The sequence below is a fragment of the Acipenser ruthenus genome, chromosome 6, assembly GCF_902713425.1.
Source record: "Acipenser ruthenus chromosome 6, fAciRut3.2 maternal haplotype, whole genome shotgun sequence".
NCBI classification, from domain to species: Eukaryota; Metazoa; Chordata; class Actinopteri; order Acipenseriformes; family Acipenseridae; genus Acipenser; species Acipenser ruthenus.
The window spans coordinates 14,669,236-14,696,564 of NC_081194.1; the positions used below are offsets into that span (position 1 = coordinate 14,669,236).

The following is a 27,329-nucleotide window of genomic DNA, read 5'->3' on the forward strand; positions in this document are numbered from 1 at the left end:
TGAACTGTGACTCAGTTCATGATATGTCACAAACTGGAGGCTGCAGCCAAAGTCTAGAAAATAACCATTATTTTAATAACGCTGAGTTCTCTATTTGCAAAGCTTTAACGTAACAACTTATTTAAAGTATAATGTTCTATGTTGATGGATTTTAATATATTAAAGAAGCCAACAATTATCTAGAACAATTTCATGAATACTTGCCTTTTATCTGAATTCTGATTCTGCATGTGTCTAGTTTTCCCTGATAACTCCCAAAGAGACCAAACAAAGTCTTGTTTCCAACATTAAAACACTTCAGAAAGCCTGGACCATGTGCAATTATGCTATTTTCACGTGCAAAAGTTTTATGAGCACTAATAGGGTACCCCAAATATTATGGGCAATAATATGCATCATTCCTAGTCATTCTGCATTTATTCATACGTCCCAAGATGGCAGTATATTTGACTGTGATGCTGTGGGTTATATAAACAAGGTTGCTTCAATGTTGGTATAAGTAACTGTTTTCTTCACAATAGCTTTAGTTTTATAATAATTTGTAATAGTCTACATTGTGTAATGCAAATAGGTAGGCGACTAAGGGTCTTAGTTTTTGGTTTTAACTGATAAAAAAAAAACACCACAGGAATATACTTCTTAATTTGTGATCAGTTAGAACACTTATGGGGCAGTCTGTGCTGTTGAGATCTGTGAAGCAGTACATTTAACAGAAATAAACTTTCAATTATCCAAATTATGGGGATAAAAGCCCAATAAATACTGCAAAGGGGAAATAAAAAAAAGTTATATAGCTAAACTGAATAAATTAAACATGGACCAAGATTTTTATTGGAAACAGTCTTTCAAAGGTTGTGATACTTTTTTATCCTACCCTTCCCCTCTTCTGTTTTGTTGATCCAATAATGATACATTGGGACTGACGTAAGGAAATGTGCAAAGTGATTTGCGGCTGCAAAACACCCATATTGCAGCCAAAATCGGTGTTTCACACGCGCAAACCATGTTTAGCCGCCATAAAGTGGGGCTTTAGCAGCCACTAAAAATGTGGTGTATGTAAAGAATGGTTTTCACCTGCACCCGCTATCAAATTAGCACTTTGCCATCATTAATCCATTTAAGTGATATTGAAATGTATTCAAATGAAGAAAAGAGCATGGAATTGGGCGGGGATCTGGAATACTAAGCGGGTGCAAACATCAAAATTAGGTGTAAGGATTTTGCTTTGCACTTGGGCAATAGCTGACCCGCCAGAAACTTTGCACCTCCTCTTACAAGGTGAACACCATTGTAGAAGTGAGTAATTAAGAGCTGTATAAAACCACACACCTTCAGAGGTGCTTGACTCTTGTTGAGGAGAAGGGCAAGGCGGAGAAGACCCAGCATATTCAAGATGCCGGAGTATGCAGTGGTAAGGCTTTTCCAGATAACTCAATTTCATGCTGAGTGACCTCAGCCGCAAGGACTTTCAGATCCTCCTCAGAAAACTTTTCTGTTCTTTTCCATGCACCACCAGCACTTTGCTGGCCTTCCTCTGACATATTTTTTTGTTTTGTTTGATTTTCGTGCTCCACAAATCTCATACAGCGTCTACTGCTCTCGGTAGGCCCTACTCCAGTCCGAACTCTCCTCACCTCTGGGCTGTAAGGGCGGCCGCTAAATACCCCGATGCACAGGCAGCGCTCATTGCGACCCTCATTATCATGAATGCAGCTCATTATTTGTGCATGTTGAGTAATTTGCATTGCTCTTAAGCTTACATAGGGTGCAGTGCAAAATAATTGCCTGGCCGCAATGCAATTTTAATTTTGCAGCAGCAATTGTTTGCACTGTGCCTATACTTACATCAGCCCCATTATGTACTAACATTTTCTATAGCTGTCTGTGAAAATGTAATCCCACTTGTGTTGTGGGGGTGGGTAGGACTGTATAAGCAATATACAGGAACATTCAACTGTTTAAATAAACCACACATGAAACAAACATGAATACTTCGATTTGAAATGTAAGCTATTTATTTTCAATTATAATAATCTATAAAAAAAAAACTAACACTATATGTCGCAGTTTGAATATAATATAACTAGTATTTGTTCATGAAATACACACCCTTTTTTCACAAAATGTACTTCAACTTTAAAATATTCAACCTTGATTACACAGAACGAACAAGAACTAATGTACAATTTCATATGATTTTGCAAACACTGACAGATTTTTAACAGCAATGCCAGGGTGAATCACACGTGTATGTACATGTATATATATTTCTTGTTAAATTTACCCAGCACAGGTTCCAAATAGAAACCAGAACGGACTAGCATCATTAAAAAATGACATGAATAACAATGCATGTAACCATTGACATTTTTTAAGTGTTTGTAAGGATATCATAATGACCTATTCTATAAAGCAAGCTGCTGTGTTGTCTAAGCATAGACATGAGATATTTCCGATTTTGTCCAACACAGACTCCAATGTTAGTGAGTCAAGAATGAAATGAATTAGTTACTGTCCATAAAATACTGTGCATAACTGTGACCAAGATTGTTTCATTTGTACCTGTACTGTCCTTAGGCGTTGTTTTTATTCTTTCAGGTACCGACTGGCTAGTACGTAATGAATGCCCTCTTTGGAAACTTAGAAATATATATATATATATATATATATATATATATATATATATATATACACAGTATATGGATAACTGTTAAAAAAATGAATGCAAGAAATTATGAATTGTTTGAAATAATATCTGACCTTGTTTAAATGTATTTGCCCCAAAAGGTGGTCAGGTTAACTAAGTTGCTACATTTGGTCAATGCTGCCAATACTTGGAAAAGCAAGTACAGGACAGTACTGGTTTATCCACCAAAAACATGCCATTACTCAAATCACTCAAATCAGGCTCCAACTTTACTGTTCTCAGTATGAAAAGGGTTTTAATACAGAGCTAATGTTTTGTTACAAGGACACTTTAGATGACTGGGCTTTGTACTTGTTATATGCCTCCACTATCTCTGTGATTACATTGGGATCATCCAAGGTTGTTATGTCTCCCAGCTCACTGGTTTGGTTGGTTGCGATCTTCCTCAGCACCCTTCTCATGATTTTCCCAGATCGTGTTTTTGGAAGTCGTTTCACTACCTGGAATGAGGCAAAAGCTAAACATTAAAAACAAAAAAAAAAACATTTATGGGTACTAGTTGATTTAAGGGTGTAATGCTAATGAGAATCACTGCAGTAAGGGCTTGATAAAGTAATGACATCTTTATGCTTTGGTCTACATCATGGATTTCACTGTTAGTACACCCACCTCCACGACCGTAAATAGATATGACCTACAGTACATCAGCCGTATGTTCATGTAAAAATGTAAATGCGACTTATAAACAACGAACAAGCGGGAAGATTCTTGCATCTATTCCAGATTCTAATACTCTCATTAAATTGTCCTAAATAGTTTCATCGCAAAGCAATAATTTATAAATATATTTAAAATTCTGAAGTGTGGCATTTGTGTATGTATCACCAGCAGGGGGGGGGGGGGGGGGGGGGGAATAATGGGGGGATAATAAATGTATAGATTGAACAAATACTACTTGATACAATTTAAAAAAAAGTAATTTCATTTTTTATTATCCTGACAGAAAAAAAATAAGCTTCAGTCATCCATTTATTCATAAAGCAGCTCCCTTAGCCTTTGTTTTAATATTAAGGAGATTATTGATGTAATAATTACTTCTTGGAAATGCACAAGCTGTATTAAGGCAATTCCTAGAATTGCCAGCTTTGGGAGAAGCATTTGGTTTCAGTTGGAGGATGTTTGTGTTTTAATGAATCACGGTACCCTCAATTTGCCTGTTGAAACAGGTGAAACGTTGCTTGACCAGCTAGTGCATGTGTATAAGTGTTTTTTCTCTCATGAGCAGGCCATCAATTTATGGAAAATAATGCTGTTTTGGAACACCCATATGCGTGGATTCGAGTATATTTCTGTCAATATATTTCTGACTCAATGTGTACTTACCAAAACGTGATCAGGCACAGCATATTTGGCTATTTTGGAAGCCACAATGACCTTAAGTTGATTAACAACTGCTGACTCAGTAAGGGAAATGTTGTCTTTTAATACCACAAAAGCAAATGCAGCTGGAACAGACAAAATGAGGAAGAACGTTACTATAGTTAGCTGGGCATGGCATATTTCACATTTTCACAGCTACTGATAACATGCATCCGTACACAATATCACAGTATGGAAACTTTCTTCAGTCAGTAAAACAGCACCGTTTTCATTTTAAGGGGATAGAAATAACATGCAGTAGCTGTAGCAGTGATGACATTTTTATCCCTTGTCCTACCAAAAGGGGGTGCTATAAAGACAGTGATGTCTGCCCTAAAATGAGAAAGGTGTCCTTTTCCCACTATTTACAGAACAGTTTTTTTCTATTATGATCATTCCCTCTGTTTTAGCAAACCCCTTCACTTACTTTATATTGGTTAATAATTAAAAACTATTCTTTACTGCTTTGTTGGCAGAAAGATCTAACTGTTCTTAATTACTGGAACTGGCCCACGACCAGGCAAATGTGTAAATGAGCTGCTATAAAAAGGGCTCAGAGTTCAAGGAGAGGTTAAACATGTCTGAATAACAGTAAACCGGCACATTAAATACACCATAGGAAAAGGTATACCCTAGACATGTATATTTTCTGTAGAATTTTGTTATCACATAATGATAGAAACTAATCAGAGGCAAATAAATGACTCGTGTGAGCAAACAGAGGCATCACATATTAGGAAGCCACTGAAGAGGTCAACATGATGATGCAATTGAGAAAGGGAATTTTGTATAAATAATAACTATTTTATCATAAGCGTTGCATAGGTCCCTGTGCGAGTAATTTGAAGTTTTAAGATGTCAAGAATGAAATTTGCATAGCACATTTGTCAGTTATGTGAGGGACAACAAATGTGTGTGCATCATGTTGCAGGTGTGTACACTTTTTGGACGCACCTTCCCCTTTAATATCATGAGGAAAGCCAATCACTGCTGTTTCTGGAACATCAGGATGCTCATCCTAAAAATGAAAATAAAACCTTTTTTATATACATAGTGTTGTTTTAACATATCTTTATTAATTAGTCATTTATCAGACGCTTTTATCTAAAATCGACTAGGAGGTGAACTATGCATCAACAACTGATGCTGCAGAGTCACTTACAATAGGACCTCAGTCTTTACATCTCATCCTAAGGACGAAGCACAAAGAGGTTAAGTGACTTGCTCAGGGTCACACACAGTGAGTTAGTGGCTGAGCCAGGATTTGAACTGGGAACCTCCTGATATCAAGGCTGTTTCTTTAACCGCTGGACCACCAAGATTACTTTATCAGGGATGCAAAAACAACACGGAATTAGAGTGGAAGTGAAAGAAGGGCTCCACAAAACGTTTGAAAGTCTAAATGTTTCAGAAATACCTTATGTCTACAGCAGCAGTATGAAAAAACAACCACTGACTTATTGTTTAAGTTTAGGGAACAGGTCCCCTAGTCAGTACAAAGGGAACAGCTCAATAGTAAAAGTTTACTATTGATTGTTTTCATTTGGCATTAAGTGCAAATGTCTTACCATGGCATCCTCAATCTCTGCTGTACCCAATCGATGCCCACTGACATTGATGACATCATCCATACGGCCCGTAATCTGGTAATACCCTTCCTTAGATCTGTGGGCACCGTCGCCAGTAAAGTAGTGCCCTTTAACATGAACAGAAGTGGATGAAGAATCAGTTCTGTACGTTTGCTGTGAATTATTGACGATCAACGTAAAATGAATCATGGGTTGGTGTGTGGGTATAGGGCTGTGATGGGTTAACCTGCCCCTGGGTGAATTTTGGGTTACCTTGTGTTTCTTCCGGGTCAGACATCACCGCCAAGCCATCCTTACCACAAGGGTCCTTTTAAACTTTAGTGAAAATTATGTTCAAAAAACACATTTTAAGGGATCCGGGTAGCTCATCTGGCATGACTGTTATGTCTGCAAACTGAAAGCAGGTATACCAGAATGTATGTGTACAGTACACAGTCAGATAGAAATTATACAAATGGGGATAGATAAAACAGATATTAGTAATTCAATTGTGATCAGAACGTAAGAGAAAATGAGGGCGAGGCTTTGTCTGTTGTGCCATCAGATTCACTTACCTGGATATGCTTTAAAGTAAGCGTCCACGAATCTCTGCTGGTCTCCATGAATAGTTCTTGCCATGCCAGGCCATGGCTGACCAATGCACAGGGCTCCAGAGACATTATTCCCTTCTACTCGGTTGCCCTGCAGGTAAACAATGACATACTGTACATGGCCAAGGTGGAAGGGCTATTTCCTGACCACTAAACAAGGCAATAGAGACAAGCCTTTTGTTTTGTTGAAACTGTAATAGGACCAACGCGGTAGCTACAAGGGTGGAGATGGGGGAGGCAGTGGGTTTTGTCCAGTACTCTAAAAGGTACTTTATTACTGTATTTTGTGCGCTCTTTAAAACTAAACACCAAAAATAAAGGACCCTAAAAATACTGTACAATGGTCTTTTTTTACCCAGTAAGAGCCTACAAAACAAATAAATTAAAATCAGAAAAAAGACAAAAGCAGGCCAAAGAACAGAAAGCAAAACCCTAAATCTTTTTGTTTTGTTAACCTCGTCAAGATGTTCTAATCAGTCTGATCTCTGGGGTCAGGGTCACTGTCCCTCACAGCACAACAAATGAAAAGGCAAGCATGCCTGCCTAAAGCACCACAAGCACAGCAAGATTACTACAGAATATCTCAATCATTCAGCAGATTAAATACCTGATTGCATTACGCAGAGGGTGTTAAATACAGTGAGCAGATTGGAAGAGTTTTCTTTGGGTTTATCTGGAAACTAATAAAGTGACTGAAGTAAAGAGGAAACTTGGCCATAAGCATATGTTATTCCTGGGGGAGCTTTTTGATTCAGTTTTAAGGAGGTAATGAATTAAATTAATACTTGGGATGCTATTATAGTGACTATACCAGAGTGCAGAGGTAGTATTATTGTGCTTTAGGCCTGAAAACTAATCACTTTAAGCAAATACAGCACTCTCCATGTATAGCAACAGCTCCTAAGAGAACATTTCGCCTAAGAGAACACCTTTGTGCTGAAACTGATTTTTCTCATTGTAAATGCTCCGACTAAAGGAACAGGAACTTCGCTTAAAAGAACACCTTTTTGGCACCGCTAACGATTCATTCACAACTGATACAGTACTGCTTTGTAACCTGATAACTCATCATCATCACACTTAAATTCAAAAGGTTTATTCAAACTTTTCAAACGTGACTTGTCATCGCAAGAGTGTCTTGAGGCACACTGATTGGTTTATTAAATCTTTCCAGAACCACAGTCATATCATGCCTCGTTTTGTAATCGGATTTCCACGAGTGCATCACTACAAAATGGCATGTAAACAAGCGGTGAAACTGAATCAGACACAAGTCGCTGAGCAATTTGGTGTTTTCAGTTCTGGTGAGTTGCTTCACCATTCTGTTAAATAATGTTGCACATGTCTTGAAAATTAAAACATAAGAACATAAGAAAGGAGCACCACCTTCCGGCACCTCCTCAAGACACACCTGTTCAGACAGCATCTGTAAACCTCACAACTGTCAACTATACTGGACTATATGACACCCAATTGTACCAGTACTTGCATCAGCTTGTACTTGCACTGAACTGCTCCATACCTTGCTGTATTCTATTACTGCTCTTAATTATAACTACTTCCTGTAACTTGTACATGATTTTACTCTTATAGGTAACCGTATTCACATTTTTGTAATTGCTCTTATTTGAGCTTGTTCCTTATATGTAATTATTTACTGTATTCTTTAGCTTACTCTTATTCGAATTTGATATTATTTGCCACTGATTTTATTGTACTTTATAACTGTTCTTATCTGTAATGTGATATTCTGCACTGTAATATTTTATAATTTGATATTTTGTACTGTGATATTTTGTAACAACTGTAAGTCGCCCTGGAAAAGGGTGTCTGTTAAGAAATAAATAATAATAGTTATTAATTTATTTATTTAAAGAGAGAGACATCAACTTCTTAGAGCAAAGGTATTCTTAGACTGTGGTGTTTGGTGTACAAAACAACAAGAAATGTACGTATTTGCCTCTCGTATTCATACAATTTATAAAATATTAAGAAAATACCCTACTCCGATGCCATTAGCACCTGTTTTTATGGCATTTACAGGGTATGTGTTGCTGTATAGCACCTAGTTCGCGCATAGCTAACCATGCAAAACACATGCTATTTCACACTGTGATTACATAGCAGCCAACTTGTGTGGCATTTTGATACAGTGGTAGACATAAGCACACAAAGAAAGAGGTCAAACAGGATCAATCGCCCACAGTATCTTTAATGAATGAAAACACTGCTCTAACCCCACAGTGCTGTATAGCATTGGAACAGGAGACCATATGGGTAGCACTCAGTCATAAGCCACTTTTAGAGAGATTACTCCCAGTTGATTATCTCTCAACACTCCTTCCCCCATTGCTGTTTGACAAGCAACTGGCATTGCTGTTGTTTTTATTTCTTATTAAATACATGTCTGAATTTTCTGGGTTATTAACTAAACTCCTACTTCTGATAGGCTTGAGGTAACTTCTAGGTAAGTTTATGTACATTATGGACCCTACATTTTATTTCTTCACCGAGTTAGAGTGTTGTTGTACGCCTCTTCTTTTGTCTCGTTATACTGTATCGTGTTATCAGTCTTTAACCCTCCTGTTTTCAACACCTTATTGGGGTCAATCAGACATGTTGTCTTGTGAATTTGAACATAATCTGGAACAGAACATTTGAATGCTATGCCATTGCTATGCTGGTGCTTGAGTAGCGTCTTGAATAAAAGCAGTTACCTTTTCATCCATCAACACAGGCTGGATCCCGAAGAAGGGCCTCATTGCCATGGTAGGGACGATCTCTGCTCCTTGTTCGGATGGTCTCGGGCTGATGCAGATTCCTCCAGTTTCTGATGATAAGGAGACAGATACAGCAGAGCTTTAATTACGTGCAGTAATTGGAGGGGAGACCAGTGGAGAAAATGGAAACGCACATGCAACTGAATAACAATTAATTCACCACTGTGATGATTTCCCGTTCTCTTTATTGAAGGTATCTTTTATTAGGTCTCTTTTATTCTAATGAAGATAAATGTATGCTGCAACCTTTGAAATTGCCCTTAGGCAACATAAAAAGGGAGTCACAGAGACTTGTATGTATATTTAAACATGTACACCCATCAGACTTGATCTGCGTCTGACTACACCAAAAATCAAACCGGCGAGGTAATGTGGGGAGCTGCTTACTGATTTAATGTAATGCCCACTTTGAGGTCTCTGATAGTCTTTGTTTCATGATAACGATCAGCTTTAGGGTCTTACAAGCAATCAGATTACTACAGATTTGCAGGAAAACTAAAACCACATTCATAAATTGTTTTAAGGTATTAGACACAGACTTTTGATGATGCCCTTAATAGCGTAGTTGGTGTGAAGCCCTTAATGCTTCTTACACTAACATATGGCAACAAATGTAATGGAATGGATTCATGCATTTTAAGAAACCAGCATTTACTACCTTATCAGAAACCTTGTGACCAGGTGATCTTAAGTCCCCTAAAATTATGTTAATTCATTCTCAGTGCAGAGTGCAGATGTTGTTTATGATAATCATAATTTGTGTTAAGCTACTGATAGAATATCAGACAGAATTTGTGTAGACCAGTATAAAATATATACCCACAAATAAAGATTTAAACTATAAAAAAAAATGTTTAAATTAACTTTTAATTCAATTAAGTAAAATAACCTTTAAAATGTTAATATACAGCCTTTCCTTGACCTGTTAAATGTTTTACAAACAGGAATAAATTAAAGAGACTCACATGGTCATCAGAAAATATACTATAATTTAAATTTCAATAAGGCCTTGACTAAATCAAAATGACGATGCCGTCACAGCCATCATAAAGTATAGCTACTGTGGCTCTGTAAACATTGACTTAATTTAGGCCAGAAGCAGTTTAAAATGGTTTAATTATTTTAGATTTTTCAAACACCAAGTTCATATTCAGAAGCAATCGCACCTGAACTGCGGCTACATGCGCTCGGTTCAGCCACTTACCCTGCCCATAAGCAGGAGGTTAACTGTGCTTAACCTTGAAAAATACAGCTTGGTGGTGATCTGCACTCTGGTTGGTTATTGTGGCAGGATAGCTGTAGTGGTGACGTCACAGACCAGGCAACAGTACGGACACACTGGCTTAAACTGCCATAGCAGTGTATTTATTACATGAACAAAAGTAAAACAAATAAAGCACTTTTCAAAATACAAAACAAAATGGCACAAGGGACAAACAAAATGAACAAATAAATCAAACGAAACAAGTACCTACTCGGGTTCTCAAAGCCCAAAGGGTATCTCTTTCTGCTTCTCCAGCTCTCTCCTAACTACACTTCACTGCACTCAGAGAGTGAGAGTTTATATAGCAGGTGGTCAGGAGCTAATGAGACAATTGGCGATCATTTATCTCCTGACCACCTGCATTCCACACGTGAAGTTAACCCTCTCCCTGCTAAATCAACACAATAATACATAGCGGACGCCTTTCGTCCGCCTGCATATAAACACATAGAATACAAATAATACATAAATATGCACAAGGGGAGGGTACCCTGTCACATGTATGTACTGTACAGCCTGTGTTTAACATTCTAGTTAAAGATTTTTATTTAAGATTGAACAAAAGTAACGACAACAGGCTTTGGCATAACATTCCAAATCCACATCTGATAGGTTTGTGATTTTACCCTCTTTAAGAAGACTGTATAACTTGAACCAATGGTTCATCTATTGCATATTTTAAAACGTGGAAGATTTAAAGTGCTGTACATAGCTTTGTTTACAACACAAGCTAAAGCTGGTCATGTGTCTTACTCCAGAAAGAGAGCATGTATTCACTATTTTAACTTGTTGCTGTCTCAGATTTAAAACACTTTGTATGCTATAAAAAAGAACCACAAAAACACTATGCTTTAAACAAAGGGGCATATTTCAAAAGTATTTGTATTGACTGTAATTTCCCCACTACTGTAGGTTAAAATGAGACACAAATACATCCTTCAGTGACCTGAGAATAATATTTAAATTACAGACTACAGTAAACACTTGTTTTAATTAGCGCAGCGACCCACTCAAACACATGCAGTGCTCATGCATGGAGATCTCTAAGTTACAAACAGATCTATTATGTGGATGGAACTTGGTGATTGGTGAAAGTTACCCCTTACCCGTTTGCCACCATGTGTCCACCAGAGTGCACCGGCCATCTCCAACTACATTGTAGTACCACTCCCAAGCTTCATTATTGATCGGTTCACCCACTGCAAGGGAAGAATGGACAAAATCTCCACATGATTAAATGAAATCGGTGCTACTTTTGAAATCCTAATAAAAACAGCTTACTCATGTTGGCAAATTAACTTTCACAATATTGGCACAGTACAAAATAGCAAAGGGCTTTGCGTGGGGTCCGATATTTTGGGAGGGATTCCCATTTTTGGATCCATACTAAAATTGACAAGTCAGTTGATCCATTTTGACTTCACTTACCAGACCCCAGCGTTTTCAGGGAGGATCGGTCATACTTCTTCACCCAGCTGTCCCCATACTTCAGCAGGAGCCGGATAGCAGTGGGGGCACCATAAAACTGATTAATCCTCAAACGCTGCACCGTCTCCCAGTATCGACCTGAAGCATCCCCACACACCGAACAAAAAGAGCCATCATAAAACAGGAACTGAATTTGGAGTCAGGAGTCAAATTAACGCCGCTGCCACTATAATTAATGCACTTTTCTTTTTTACATGAAAACGTTTCCCATCTTCTTTGAATAAAATGCAATGCAAACTGGTGATAGTTCACTTGTAGTTATAAAATATTAATTAATTATTATTATTATTATTATTTATTTCTTAGCAGACGCCCTTATCCAGGGCGACTTATAGTCGTAAACAAAAATACAATTAACAGGTGTTATTAATTTAACTAAGAAAGTAATCATACTCAATGTGTTCAGTGTATGTATATGCATGGGAATTTATCAATTTTATGAACATCTACAAACTCAGATTAAATCTTTTTTTTTTTTTTTAATTAAAGATTCACTAAATTTGTCTCACAGTTATGTCAGCCAAGTTTAACTGCACTGCTATCTGGAAACGACACTGAAAGGGTTAGTTCTTAAAAGCTAATCCTTGTGTTGATAACAGATTTCAAAGTAACTACATTAACTTGTACAGTATGATACAGGTTAATCCCTATAGGGTTTTACAACCCCACTATAAAGTTGGCATTTAATCTTAGCAGATAATGGACCTTCAGCCTATGATGCTGTATTATATAGCTGTCGATGGATGTGGTTTTCCCCTACTATATGAGTACCGTATTACTTCGAATTAACACCGTCCTCGATTTAACGCCTCACTCAGATATCAGCTTTTTAATAGATGCCACCCTCGAATAAAGACCGCTCTCCATAAAGAAACATAAAGGTATTTTTTTTTTCTATCCCTGCTCAAAAAATAATAAAAATAAAGAAAGAAACGCGACATGTACATGACACCCCCGAAGAGACCTCAATCCAGCATGTAATACAAACTAATGTACACCCACCTTAGTAAGCAAATGTTATTTTATAGTACAGTCCCGACAGACAACCCAAGCACAGCACAGCAGCCCTTCACGTCCCTTTTTTTTCCAGCAGAGTTCAGTGCCAACAGAGCAGGGGATAAAACAAGGACTGTCTGTTTACCTCGTCGTCAGCTTGGATGGTGAAAACTTAAACTCAGAGGAACTTAGAGCTTTGCCGGTCACGCTAAGCGCTATTCGAAAGCTGGCTGAAGATATCTTATTGTAGGGGTTTATTTGTTTTGTTTTTTATTCAATTGGAATTTTACTCAGTCCTGTACAATTATATATATATATATATATATATATATATATATATATATATATATATATATATATATATAAACTTGCTTACTATCTATGAGAAGATTTAGTTTCAGTTTCTCTTACACAGAAATTACAAACAAGCAGGTAAATTACACTGAGAAAAAATAAATAAATAACCAAGTAGGATATATTTTAGTTTTAACAGAAATCAAACCGATATTCAGAGGTAATATTTTTCGTTAAGAAAAACAACTGCATTACTCTCAACTACCATTCTCTCTCCTCTTCTTGTCCCACCCCATAGCAACCAATACACACTCCTGATTCGCTGGTACAGTACTCCCCTGACCTCCCAACTCCCACCTAATAGGCTCTTGTTAACTGTCAATAAATGTACTGTATTCAAGCCCCAAAAACACACAAGAGTATAGCGCTGCAGATCGGAGCCTCTCATGGCGCCATTTCTAAAATGCCTTAAATCATTTAATAAAATATTGCAGCATTTGTAAAGCACAGTATTATTAATAAAGGCCGTCCTCGTATAATCGCCGCCCTCGTTTAAAGGCCGCAGTCATTTTGATCAATTTAAAATAAACACTGTGGCGCCAAATTGAAGTAATCCAGTATTTTTGCCTTGGGCAAGTATTAAGTTGAGAGGTAATTATTTTTATTATTATTATTATTATTATTATTATTATTATTATTATTATTATTATTATTATTATTATTATTATTAATCAATATATCTAGTTTTTATGAAATGTTCTGGAATTGCAGTATACATATGCTTGTATTCAGTGTTGTGGTGTAGTGTAAGCTTTCACACACTTCCCATGTCTCCATGACAACCCAAACCGTGGCATCTCTGAGAGATTACATTTGATATGAACTGTTATGGAGTTGTATTATGATAACAGCTTCCAGTGGACTTCTTGGTTCTTTCAATCACATTCTCTCCAACCACAAGCGAGTAGTGTGTAGTGAGTGGTGAAGATGCTTCTACTTTAGGCAGGCTTGCAGTGTACAGCAACAAAATCCTTAGCAGCGGCACAGAAATCCTGTCTACTTAAATATCTCACCAGGGTCTGGATAAATAGGAGTGCTCTCGAAGAGGACAGTGGTGGCACCATTGCAAAGCGGGCCGTACACCACGTAACTGTGGCCCGTGACCCAGCCGATGTCTGCCACACAGCCAAAGACATCACCTGGCTGGTAGTCAAAGACATACTAAAAGGGGGAAAAAAAAGACAATATATATATATTTTTTTAACGCAGCTGCTATGATTATTTAATTTTTTGTTGTCATTATAACATTTTTTAAATGTTACCTTTGCTTAATTCCATGTTGAAAAAAAAAATTAATCCATATAAACTCTTATCACAAATTCTGAGGTAAAAAAAAAAAAGTGTAGACAAACGCTGTATTGACCAGTCTAAGACAGTGTGCAGGGACCCTATGCAGATAGATTAGTTAGACAGTGACTTCCAAGTAGGCAAACATATATACATAAACGGTATATCAGAGCCAGACCAAGCAAGTGTATTATTTTTTCACAATTCATCACAATCAGTAAATTACTATTTTGTGATAATTAAGAACATAGGTTAAGGGTCTGGCTATAGGCATAGTTTTTTTAAGTGGATGCTTTGTAAAGCTGATCGGTCTCCAGGCTGGCTCTAAACAAACCCAATGCCAATCTGGGACACGCTCAGGATTTCATGTTTATAACCCATGCTGATATGCAGAAATTAGTATATATTGAAAATAAACGTAGACAGTACTCCCTCCTTGTTTTGTTTTTCTAAATGGTTTTCTCAGAGGGTTGAGGACACAAGTAGCTTTTGTGGTCATGCTTTCATGAATTCTATTTTAATTGTATGTTTTGCTTTAACCATGATTATTTATGCATATTAACAGTGAATTACCTAAAACAGGATCAGATGTACAGTATATTAATGTATTATACATACAAAATACATTTGCTGCCCAATTGACTACCCCTTCTTATTTACACAACTTCGACTTGGCCTTATAAATTCTTATTTTCTTTCAAATAAATGTAATGTTTCCAAATGTTTTGTGTAAATATGTAATATGTTAAAAAATAATATATATATATATATATATATATATATATATATATATATATATATATATATATATATATGGTGGTGGGTGTGTTTACCTTTTCAATGATCTTTGGTCATTTCTATGAATGTGTGTTTGGGTTATCTAAAAAAATATTATTCATGGCTTCCAGAAAAAAAGTTTATTCACCATATAGTATATTTACCTGAACTGAAGTAACTAATAAGTGACTTAAAGTTTAAGTAAGAGGGTTAACAATCTTTCTTAAATTCTTATAGGAAAAAGGAGCAAATGGGTGATAACGCCCAGGAAGTCTGTCATAGACTATTAATGTCAAGGTTAACTTTTTTTTTTTTTTTTTTTTTTAATAATATGCTAGAATTGGCTGAATGTTCCCCAGTGAAACCTTCTGACAATATGGGAATTAGTGTTTTCATTACATTCCAAGAATTATGGATAATTCCTAGCTAAGCCATCTGAGCTGTCAGGGATTCTGGTGGTCTGCCAATCTCTCTTCAGCCACAGGGGTGACCATTAGCCTCAGAGTCGCTTGACACCAATCAGGATGCAGCCGCCAGCCATCAGCTATGTTACCCATTACATTTTACAATCCCTTGTGTCACTTAGCCTAGGGGTCAGCAACATATGGCTCTGGAGATTGCAGTGAAACTGATAGAACGATTATTTTATGGCCATTTAGCAGCATTCACATTTTTGTAACCCAGCTGCAAAGCAACTCACCCCACTGCTCTATTAGGTCCAAATACAGGCTTTCATTGTCACTTTTAATGCTAATGCCATGTTTAGATTGGTTGATCCTCTTGTCAGCAACTCTTTTTTTTCTATAAATGTGAACACTGAAGTAAATTAAAATGTATTGTTTAATGGGATTCTTTATATCATCTACATTTTCATATTTCTTACCTTTTAAAACTTGTATTATGTATGTTGTCTATCACTGTCTATTGTGGTTTCTTCTTTACCATGCATAGTCACTATTCCAGCATAGTAAATACCTTATATCAACCACTTCTAAATGCTGGATTTCTGAACTGACATGGTTTGAAAAATGACTACTAGGGGTGTGCCGCTGTTATTTCTGTCCGCGCTGAAACTCTGATTTTATATAGAGATCTTCCATTTAATAACTAACAGTTGCTACAGTTGCAGAGGGGCCAGCAATAACATAGTGGTCACTTCTAGAATCTGACCTACCTGGTGTGTGAGTGCAGCATACAGCAGATACCCAGCCTGGGTGTGGACGATTCCTTTGGGTTTCCCGGTGCTTCCTGAAGTGTACAACATGAAGAGCATGTCCTCACTCCCCAGGACCTCAGGGTCACACACGAGCGACTCCTTCGCCATTTCCTGAGGGAGATTTTAAAAAAGAACAACAACGCTTGTACTTAGGAGAACCCTACTTGCTTGTAATGTATTATGTTCTTGTCCCTCTTACATCGCTTTTATACGGAGAGTGTTTTGCTGTGAACAGCATGTCTTCAGGACATAACAGCCCGTTGACCACAGTGTAATGTATCTACTAACAGGTACTTCCCCAGATAAGGCCGACCCTGTCAACACTCTGTGTAACTAAAATGAGCAGCGGGGTGGAATCTAATCACCACAACTGTCTTAAAACGACATGGCTGGGGAGGTAGCATAACGTTTTGGTGAATTGGTCAGATTTCTATATGCATATACAGTGAAAGTTTTTTGTGCAAGACCAAATATATTTCCCTTATGAATGGAAAAAGTTTTAGTGGAATATTTCAACAAGGCCTCCATTGAATCAACTCTTTTCAGCACCTCTGAGGCCATGAATTGGGTTTTGGCCAGAATTAGCGAGGGGGCTATGACCAGAATGTGGGAACTGAACTTGAAATGCGTTACTGAAATTTCGGAGGGATAAATATGTTTTTACTGCACTTACTTCCTCCAGCTGGATATCGATTTCACTCATGGGCACTTTGTTTTCTGTTCTGTTGGCCACAAACACATGTTTCACTGTGGGGCACGTCTTCACTGCTTCGTCAACAGTCTTCTTCAGTTCTATCACCCTCCCGCCTCTCAATCCTTGGTTACTAGTGATAACAGCCCTGCACTGGGCTGCAAAAATATGTTTAGAATTTTTTCTAAGGGCAATGCTAACTTACTCCTACTGCATTATTTATATTTTTCCTGGGTCTCGATAAACTATTCCATAATACATGGTTAACATTTACAGTTGGATACTAGTGGGTGAGTAAAGAAACATACGCAGGCATTACATTTGTAAATATATGTGCTAAATGGTATATGGTTATCCAGAATAGCAAATAATTAAAACCAAAAAGCATTATATAACAGTATATAAGTTTTGCAATTTTCACTGGGGATTTCACTACATTTTATCAGCAGAAAATTCACTGATGAAGGTGAGTGTTGTTTGTTGAAAGGTTTCCTGAGTGGAATTTCATTCTGGATCCAAATAAGTTAGAAAATGTGTGGAATTTGTATGGTTAGTTTAAATATATATATATATATATATATATATATATATATATATATATTTTATTTTTTTTTTTAAAGACTCACACCATTTATTTTGGTATAGTTAGCGGCCTCAACATTTAATCTTGTGTGTACAGAATAATAAGTACAAAATGTCCTTCCTCTAAAGTCATTTCAAGTCAACAATTACCTCATGTGATCTGCAGTAAAGCAGGAAGGACAGATCATGTTACTACTATTACCCTTATGAAAGCCTACTATGGTAGACCATGGTAAAAGCACAGCAGTAAAGCAGTGTGTAAAAGGATAGTACAAACATGGTAAAGTGCACACACACAAGGTAAATAACTGAGAAGTAAGGTTAAATGATATGCCCAAGTAAACAATCACCCAGGAAGTCTTCTGTTTTAAAGTCAGGGCTACAGAACCTATTGTACATTTCCCCACAATTAAAACATATTCTAGTCGTACCGCAGCCTTCACATGTTTTTTATTCAAGTTTATATATATATATATATATATATATATATATATATATATATATATATATATATATATATATATTGAAAGAGAGAGAGAGAGAGAGAGAGAGAGAGAAGCACAGTACAATGATAGTAAAAAAATATGGTAAAGCACAAGCACACATGGTAAGTCACGACAAAAAAAACATGGTTATCCTCCATAACGCACATGCAATGAATAGTAAAGAACATGGGTACAGCAAGGTTAACTGCAAAATGTGTTTCTCCACTCCACTCAACCTTTCTCTGTTCCCCAATACAATGACCCCAGATACCCACCATCCTGAATTCTTCCGGCAAGAGCTTCAGCACTAAAACCAGCGAAGACCACTGTGTGCACCGCACCGATCCTGGCACAGGCCAGCATGGCAGCCACAGCCAGGGGTGAGACGGGCATGTAGATGGCAACCCGTTCCCCTTTCTGCACGCCATGTCTTCTCAAAGTGTTAGCAAGCCGGCAGGTCATTTCTAAAAGCTCCCTGTGTCAAATAATGTAATGAGGAAGAGCTGAGGTTATAAAAGACTTATAATAAGTTAAAAAAAACTGATTTTCAGATAACGTCCCAAATTCTGGGTCAATTTGTCATTTAGATAACGTCCCAAATTCTGGGCTGCTTTGCTTTACCAAATTCAGCCCAGTTTTTGGGATATTCTGCTCAGCTGACAGCCGAGTTTCTAAGTCATGCATGCTCAGTTTACCATAAAAAAAGTACACAAGAAGTGGATCGTGAATTCATTTAAGAGTAACCCTTCGTACATGAATCAAAGTTAATGTATTTTTTTTACTCGCCCCAGAAAACATTTTTTTATGAAGAAGCAGAAATAAAATGTAAATGTTAAAAAAATGTATTTATTTATTACAATGAATAAACTACATTGCACTGAAATAGATACATGCAAATCATTATCCTTTATTAAAGGCTAATATTAAAACAAATATTTGAGAAGGAACATGGTATTCCAAAAAAAGGACATCTCATTTTCTTATGTAATGTCCATCAATATAATGTAGCGTTTCGGGTTGTTTTTGGGACAGAAATGAGACTGCAACCGTGAGTAGATGAAGGCTAAAGCCATTTATTTTTTACAATAATTAAATAATCACAAAATAAAATCATAAAGTGAGGGAAAGGGAACTGGGAGTTGAAAATGAAAATAAATGATTTTTTTATACCCTACCATTCCCGGTCTTTTCCCTGCACTCCATTATATGCCCTTGTTTCCCCCCCCCTCCGTTTTTTAACGCCAAACCTGCACTCCAGTTCCCCACCACACACATCCACACACAACACGCAACCCCTGCACGCATACACCACCATGCAACCTCCACACGCACACACCACCATGCAACCCCTGCACACACACACCACCATGCAACCCCTGCACGCACACACCACCATGCAACCCCTGCAAGCACACACCACCATGCAACCCCTGCACACACACACCACCATGCAACCCCTACACGCACACACCACCATGCAACCCCTGCACGCACGCACCACCATGCAACCCCTGCATGCACACACCACCACGCAACCCCTGCACGCACACACCACCATGCAACCCCTGCACGCACACACCACCATGCAACCCCTGCACACACACACCACCACGCAACTCTTGCACATACGCACCACCATGTAACCCCTGCACGCACACACCACCATGCAACCCCTGCACGCACACACCACCATGCAACCCCTGCACGCACACACTACCACGCAACCCCTGCACGCACGCACCACCATGCAACCCCTGCACGCACACACACGCTCTACACTATCCTGATTTTCTCTCCCCCCCCCCAGGATCGCTACAATATAGTCATGCCTAGAGGTTTATCAGACCTCAAAATGAATAGAATGGCGGAGTTTATAAAAATAAAAATATTTTATTAACCTATCACACACAAAAATAAAAATACAATAAAGGTCTATATCAGCTCTTTCACTTATGAGTTTTAAGAGACCAGTGCCCTTTAACAACTTAATATAAATACTACTGTATTGTATTGATAAAATATTCCTTATCTATTCCTGATCGCTTAAACTGTAGGCTATAAATAATGTTCATACATTGGGACTATGCAAATATAATGGCTACAATCCAATTCAGGCACTTATAATCTGGTTTACCTAAATTTCCTCCTGCAGTTCAATTTGCTAAGCAATTCCTCACTTCTACCACCTCAACTGCTGTGTCAGTGTGCTGCACAGAATAGCTGCTGTGTGTAAAGAGCTTTGGTATCCTATGGGATGAAAGGTGTTATATAAATCCAAAGTATTATCTTTCATTTAAATCAGGGGTGTCAAACTCCAGTCCTCGAGGGCCGCAGGGTCTTCTGGTTTTCATTCCAACTTTAGCTGTCAATTAACATAATTGATCTAATTATTTGTTGAATTTGACTTATTTAATATTTTTCAAGGTCTTTTACAGTTGATAGTTTTAAAAATGCACTTGATTCAAGGTACACTACCTATGAAACATTTTGAGGCCTGAAGAGAAGTGTTAAATGTGTCCAGTTAATTAAATAACTAGACCAATTAAGTAATTGAGAGCTCGGGTGGAACAAAAGCCAGAAGACATTGCGGCCCTCCAGGAACTGAGTTTGACACCCCTGATTTAAATGAAGAGCTTTTTAAAACTAGGGGTACGGTAATTTTGGGATAAAGGGTAATCTGTCTGGTATGATTAAGGGGGTTCTAAACCACCCAGTGTCTTGAAATGTGATATGCTGACAGCATAAGCAGCTCTCTAATTCCATTGCTCATCAGTGCCCACTTTGGAACGGTGGTAGTGGGCACAGCAAGATTTTTGTTGTTTTTTATTTATTTTATTTTTATTTAGCACGTTATCTCAAACTCAGCTGTGGGTAAACACAAAATGCAAGACAGGTTGTTTATAATTGGGCGTGCTACTCTCTACCTGCCTTTAAAGCTGTAATTAACATTGTTAAACCATCTGAATTTCTTAATTAATTACATCACGAATACCTGACGATGATGAAACAAGCTGAAACATGTTTCTAGCTATACATTCCTTGAACAAAACTGATCGCTTTACACTCACTGTAAGGAACATGCAGTCACCACACTACACTTGTTACATAAAATACATACATTCTGCCTGGAGAAGCACATAACAAATGCAGAATTAGCAAGAAACAATAGGGGGGATTCATTAGGTGTTTGGATTAACATCCGAAGAATCCGACCCTTCCTCACCAATTATGCTACCCAGCTCCTGGTCCAGGCCCTGGTACTCTCCCGCTTAGACTACTGCAACTCCCTCCTGGCTGGCCTCCCTGCATCCGCCACCCGTCCGCTCCAGCTCATCCAGAACTCTGCTGCCCGCCTGGTGTTCTCTCTGCCTCGCTTCGCCCACGCTACTACACTACTCCGCTCGCTCCACTGGCTCCCGATCACCGCTCGCATCCAGTTCAAGACTCTTGTACTAGCCTACAGATGCCTTGACCAGACTGCACCCAGCTACCTCCAGACCCTCATCTCTCCCTACACCCCCACTCGACCTCTCCGCTCCGCCTGCACTAGAAGACAGGCTCTACCTCCTCTACGCTCCCGTGCCTCCAGAGCCCGCTCCTTCTCCACCCTCGCTCCGCAGTGGTGGAATGACCTTCCTACAGATGTCAGGACTTCCCAGTCCCTGACCACATTCCGGCGCCTCCTTAAGACTCACCTCTTCAGACAGCACCTGTAGAACTCCTCTGTTTTTCCCCTGGGACACTTCTCACTCTTCCTTAAATGCGCTTTACTTGCTCTTATCTGCCCCCTATTTTTACTGCATTTAATCCTGTACTTCAGAGTACTGTAATCTGCCAAGTGTTTAATCTGTAGTATTTTGTATTTAATCATATCCTGATGTAACTATCAGTGACACTGTTATCTGCTGTATTATTGAATTGTATTTTGTCACACTTGTACTTGCTTGAACCAAAGTCATTGTATTTATCTTGCTCTTAATTGTATTATTACTTGTACTGTGATACTTGAAATGTATTTGCTTACGATTGTAAGTCGCCCTGGATAAGGGCGTCTGCTAAGAAATAAATAATAATAATAATAATAATAATAATAATAATAATAATAATAATAATAATAATAATAATAAAAAGGGTGCAATATAAATCTGGTGATATGGAGCAATCGTGGAGGGCCGCTGTCCATCCTGGTTTTTGCTCCAATTGTACCCTAAATTACTTAATTGAACCAATTAAGTGCTTATTGGCACTTAATTTGTTAAATTAAGTAATTTAGGGTAAAGTTGGAACAAAAACCAGGAGGAACACCAGCTCTCCAGGACCAGGATTGGAGACCCCTGATCTAGACAGTTATTAAGTGGAACAGGTTGATACATTTAACCTGTGGCATTCTATCAATATCAGGAATGCATATGGATTGTTAGAAGTATCAACTACAACAAAGTATCAATCTAGGCATTAAGTAGGTCACACAGATTGATACAATTAACTTGTGTCATTCTATCACTTTTACATTTAACCCTTTTATGGCCAGTGTAAATGTTTCCAAATGGGACGGACTATACAGTAAATGCATAGTCCAACTTTTTAAACAGTATCTATAGCCTACCGTTTAAACTATCAGGAATACATAAGGAAAATGTTGACTAATACAATACAATAAGATTTATTTGAAGTTGTTGGAGGGTACTGGTCTCGCAAACCCAGAAGGTCTGATAAACCTGATACGGATGACTATATATGGACATTTCATTTTTGGAACACCATTTTCCTTCTCAAAAATGTGTTTTAATATTAGCCTTTAATAAAGGAAAACGATTGCTTTGGTGTGTGCATGCAGGGGTTGCATGGTGGTGTGTGTGTGCAGGGGTTGCATGGTGGTGTGTGTGTGCATGCAGGGGTTGCATGGTGGTGTGTGCGTGCAGGGGTTGCATGGTGGTGTGTGCGTGCAGGGGTTGCATGGTGGTGTGTGTGTGCAGGGGTTGCATGGTGGTGTGTGCGTGCAGGGGTTGCATGGTGGTGTGTGAGTGTGCAGGGGTTGCATGGTGGTGTGTGCGTGCAGGGGTTGCATGGTGGTGTGTGAGTGTGCAGGGGTTGCATGGTGGTGTGTGCTTGCAGGGGTTGCATGGTGGTGTGTGCTTGCAGGGGTTGCATGGTGGTGTGTGCGTGCAGGGTTTGCATGGTGGTGTGTGCGTGCAGGGGTTGCATGGTGGTGTGTGAGTGTGCAGGGGTTGCATGGTGGTGTGTGCGTGCAGGGGTTGCATGGTTAAAAAGTCAAACAAACTTTAGCAAAAACCATTATTAAGGGGGCTCCCGAGTGGCGCATCTAGTAAAGGCGCTTCACGTGAGTGCAGGATGCGCTCTATAGCCTGCAAGTCGTGAGTTCGAATCCAAGCTATCCTTTGCCGATCGAGGACGGGAGCTTCCAAGGGGCGGCGCACAATTGGCCGAGCGTCGCCCGGGGGGAGGGAGGGTTAGGTCGGTCAGGGTGTTCTCAGCTCACCGCGCACCAGCGACCCCTGTAGTCTGGCCGGGTGCCTGCGGGCTTGCCTGAAAGCTGCCCGAGAGCTGCGTTGTCCTCTGACGCTGTAGCTCTTGGGTGGCTGCATGGTGAGTTTGCAGTGTGAAAAAAAGCGGTCGGCTTGATGGCACACGCTTTGGAGGACAGCGTGTGTTCATCTTCGCCCCTCCCGAGTCAGTGCAGGGGTGGTAGCGGTGAGCCGACTGTAATAAAATAATTGGCCATTCCAAATTGAGAGAAAATACTAAAAAAAATAACTGGCAACGACTAAATTAAAAAAAAAAAAAAAAAGCATTATTAAGGTCAGGAATATTGTTAGCGGTTCTAACAGGCCTTGGCACTGAAATGCTGCATTATTTTTAGTGTGCTCAATCAGAGAATGGGGAAACAGTGCTTTTGGCTTTGTGTCAAATCACCTGAGAATGCTTTTGACATAAAACGTTCAGTTTCATGTGTGTCTCCTGCTCTGAAATGTAATTTCCTGTTTTGAAAATATTGTTTGAATATGCTTTGTGGAATCTGAATTTTAGACACTAAAATAGGCATAAAGACACCAAGGACCAAAGGTATCATCTCTCTTTTCACTGATATGATATATCTCAGAGATGCCCAGCAAAGGGTTGTGGGGCACAATCCCCTGCACCACTGAATACTGAAAATCCAGAACAAAAATAGTGCCAATTAATCACTAATCCTAAAAAGAAGGGCGACCATAAATCTCCACTGCTTGAGTTTAACAGCACACAGGATATGAATGTCACCCAGAGGAGAAACATGGCATACCTGTATGTTATCTTGACCTCCGTGCCAGGCTCGTCTTTCTCCCAGATCAATGCAGCTCTGTCAGGTGTCTTGTGGACATGCTGGTCTAAGCAGTTCACTGTCAACAAAAAAAGGTTTAGTTATTATAGCCTACTATAACCTAAATCAGCGAATTACATTACAAGATGCAGACCATACATAGGCTTATTAACTTATTGCAGCAAACAAATCATGTAATATGTTTAGTATGGCCTTGATTGTCAAAGATATAAAATCAAGTAAGAAACAACTTAAGACAACTTTCAAACCCTTCAATTAAATGCCTGAGTTTGTTTGTGTTTTATCACCGTTTTTGACAACGTTAATTTACATACAATTGCATTTATGTGATAACCTCATACTAAAGAAAACCAGCCAATTTATGGGAACTTACTGTTAGTATCGCATCGTTTAGGACTTGAGTCCTCCTGAGTGACATTAATTTACAATTTACTGTAATGGTCACTGACTCCATTACCTCCCACAACAGTTTTTAAAGAGAATCAGCGTCACTGGGTATTCAGTCAATAGATCTCGACCTTTGATTTTAACATTATTTTATTAAAGTAAAGGTATTTTGTATTTATGGATTTAGATCCCGATAATAAACAATCGATCAATCGGTGAGTAAAACATAATATATAAATAAGTCATTGGTTAATGTAAAATAAACATAGCCATGGGAAATTGATCAGAGATGTGATGGGTATATAAAACCTCAGTAAATGCACATTTCAAACCCTACAGAGGAAGTAGAGTTAGATTATATTGGTATTAACAGTTTTCGTATATTTATAATTATCTGTGCATTTGCCAGGATTTACCATAGTTTACCATCTAGTTTTACGTTTTACTACACTTTGCTATGCGTTGCCAACGGTAAAGTTCTTAAAGGGTGATGTTCAGTAATATCCGCAATGTACATCTGTTCTTAGCGAATTTAAGCTTACTTACCCGACACGTTTAGCTGCCCTCCACAAAACCATTGTATCTTGCCTTGTCTGAAGTCACAGTCTTTTACCTGATCGAATGGTTTGCTCCACAACAACCTTTGCTTTGCAAGAACCCCCCAGAAAGTTTCTGGGTCTTGTATTGAAAGTTCATAAAGTTCTTTGTAGGATCTCAGACCATAGGGAAAACTGACTTCAGACATTAAGGAGTTTACGTTGTTGCCAGATACACTGCTATAAGTATTTCTTGTGTATGAAAAGCTTTTATGCAAAGCAATAACCCCTGTTCTGCATTTTGCTCTGAAAATATAGTGCTTGCAAATTAGCTGCAACGCACTGCTGCCCATATTTGACGCTGCCATATTTTAGTCTGTACGTATTCCTCAAAAACCTGTTCAGGTTGCACAAGTAATGGGTGTGGCAGATGTCTGTTTTACGTGCCAGTCACGAGCAAGAGTCAGATAGCCTACGAATGTATTGTAGCTGGATTAAAAACATTTTAAAAAGTTATTTACCATATACAACGTTTAATCGGTTCACGTTTTCAACGTGTCTTGTTTATTTTCAATGAGAATGTGCTGATTAAAAAAGCAGTTAAATGTTATTGTAAAGGTAAACATGCTCATTTTACATATTAATTTCTATTTAATTAAAAAAAAAAAATAACCTACATTTGTAGGCTATTGAATCCTGAGTTTAAAATAATGTAAGCTATTATTGTTTTGACTGCATACATACAAAGCACGTGTATACAAAGTAAAAAAAAAATCACATTCATTCACTGGTACTAGAAATACATTTTTAATAAATAATATGGCCGTAATTTATAGTCTAGACTCCTCCGATCTGTAATTTGTACAATTCAATCACAACGAGCCTAGCCGCCATTTTTTACTGGCTTAATGCATGTATCGTATAGCAACCAGTAGCCTGACACACAAAGAGCATTCACAATTCTGGATATACTGCACTGTAATGCTGTACAGTAAAAAACAGTACATGATTAATTTATCACTGTGGCGATAGGGTTAAACTGAGTTCTTAAAAAATACATATAAATATTTTTAAAATAGCGATCTACTGGTAATTTTCCAGTTTCAGTTGACCAGCGGCTTGGTATAATACTTCAATCTATTTAATTGGCATGCATGACGTGCTTCTCTGGAGGAATTTCCTTTGTGTACATGACGCACTGTGGCGTGCTGATTGGGGATAGACTGTTGTAAACATAAACATAATGTTCCTTAAAAACTAGTATAAAAAGAAGTTCTTGTGCTGTACAGTATGCAGCTCAAAATAAGGGTATGGCCTAGGACTGGTCGGACACAATCATATTGTGTTTGTTGTTTAAAACTATTGACTTAAAAAATTTAAATTGAGGAAAGTCACAAAATAATATTTTGTAGACATAAAGAAAACAGAAAATAGAAGAGACAGAGAAAACAAATAGAATGAAACAAGCAAGAAACTGCACTTAACTTTGTGTGCCCATCTCAATAGGATACAATCTGGCTGATTTTCCTCTTTGGGCGTATTTTCCATATTATCCCATTATTGTTAACTAGACAGCTGGAGGAAATATGGAATTGTTCCCTATCATGTCGGCATCGCTAATTGGCACTGACCAGCTTGCTAATTCTGAGATTATCATTCTGCCAGTGTTGTTTTTTTTTCTTGCTGCTCTTGCAATGGTAGCCATGAGGACTGGGCCACATCTATATTATTATCTGAAGAAAGGCTTTATCTATACGACCATCTGTATACAGCTTTGCTGACAGTGAAGACCATGCTGAAGTCGTTGTCCTTCAAGTCACCATCCTTACTTGAAGTATAGCAATAGCAATTTAAGACTCCTAGCTGTAACAATCTTACAAGCCGGTTGATTCTAGGCTTCA

At 38.3% G+C, this 27,329-nt stretch overlaps 1 protein-coding gene across 2 annotated transcripts; it reads right to left on the reverse strand.

Annotated features, from left to right (window-relative positions):
* Nucleotides 1–2,007: 2,007 nt before the first annotated feature.
* On the reverse strand, nucleotides 2,008–25,834 carry LOC117410740 (acetyl-coenzyme A synthetase 2-like, mitochondrial). Of its 2 annotated transcripts, XM_034017517.3 has the most exons (14): nucleotides 25,439–25,834; nucleotides 24,467–24,563; nucleotides 18,441–18,640; nucleotides 17,081–17,256; nucleotides 16,366–16,518; nucleotides 14,141–14,288; nucleotides 11,718–11,855; nucleotides 11,396–11,488; nucleotides 8,963–9,075; nucleotides 6,210–6,336; nucleotides 5,635–5,762; nucleotides 5,021–5,084; nucleotides 4,031–4,152; nucleotides 2,009–3,147 (listed from the first exon to the last, which is right to left on the reverse strand). In XM_034017517.3, exons 1-14 carry the CDS (start codon nucleotides 25,794–25,796, stop codon nucleotides 2,965–2,967), a joined length of 2,100 nt encoding a protein of 699 aa, XP_033873408.3. In that variant the 5' UTR covers nucleotides 25,797–25,834; the 3' UTR covers nucleotides 2,009–2,964. The 2 variants fall into 2 exon arrangements, with proteins under 2 accessions (XP_033873409.3, XP_033873408.3); XM_034017518.3 differs by lacking the exons at nucleotides 5,021–5,084; nucleotides 5,635–5,762 and having other exon boundaries at nucleotides 2,008–3,147.
* Nucleotides 25,835–27,329: the final 1,495 nt, after the last annotated feature.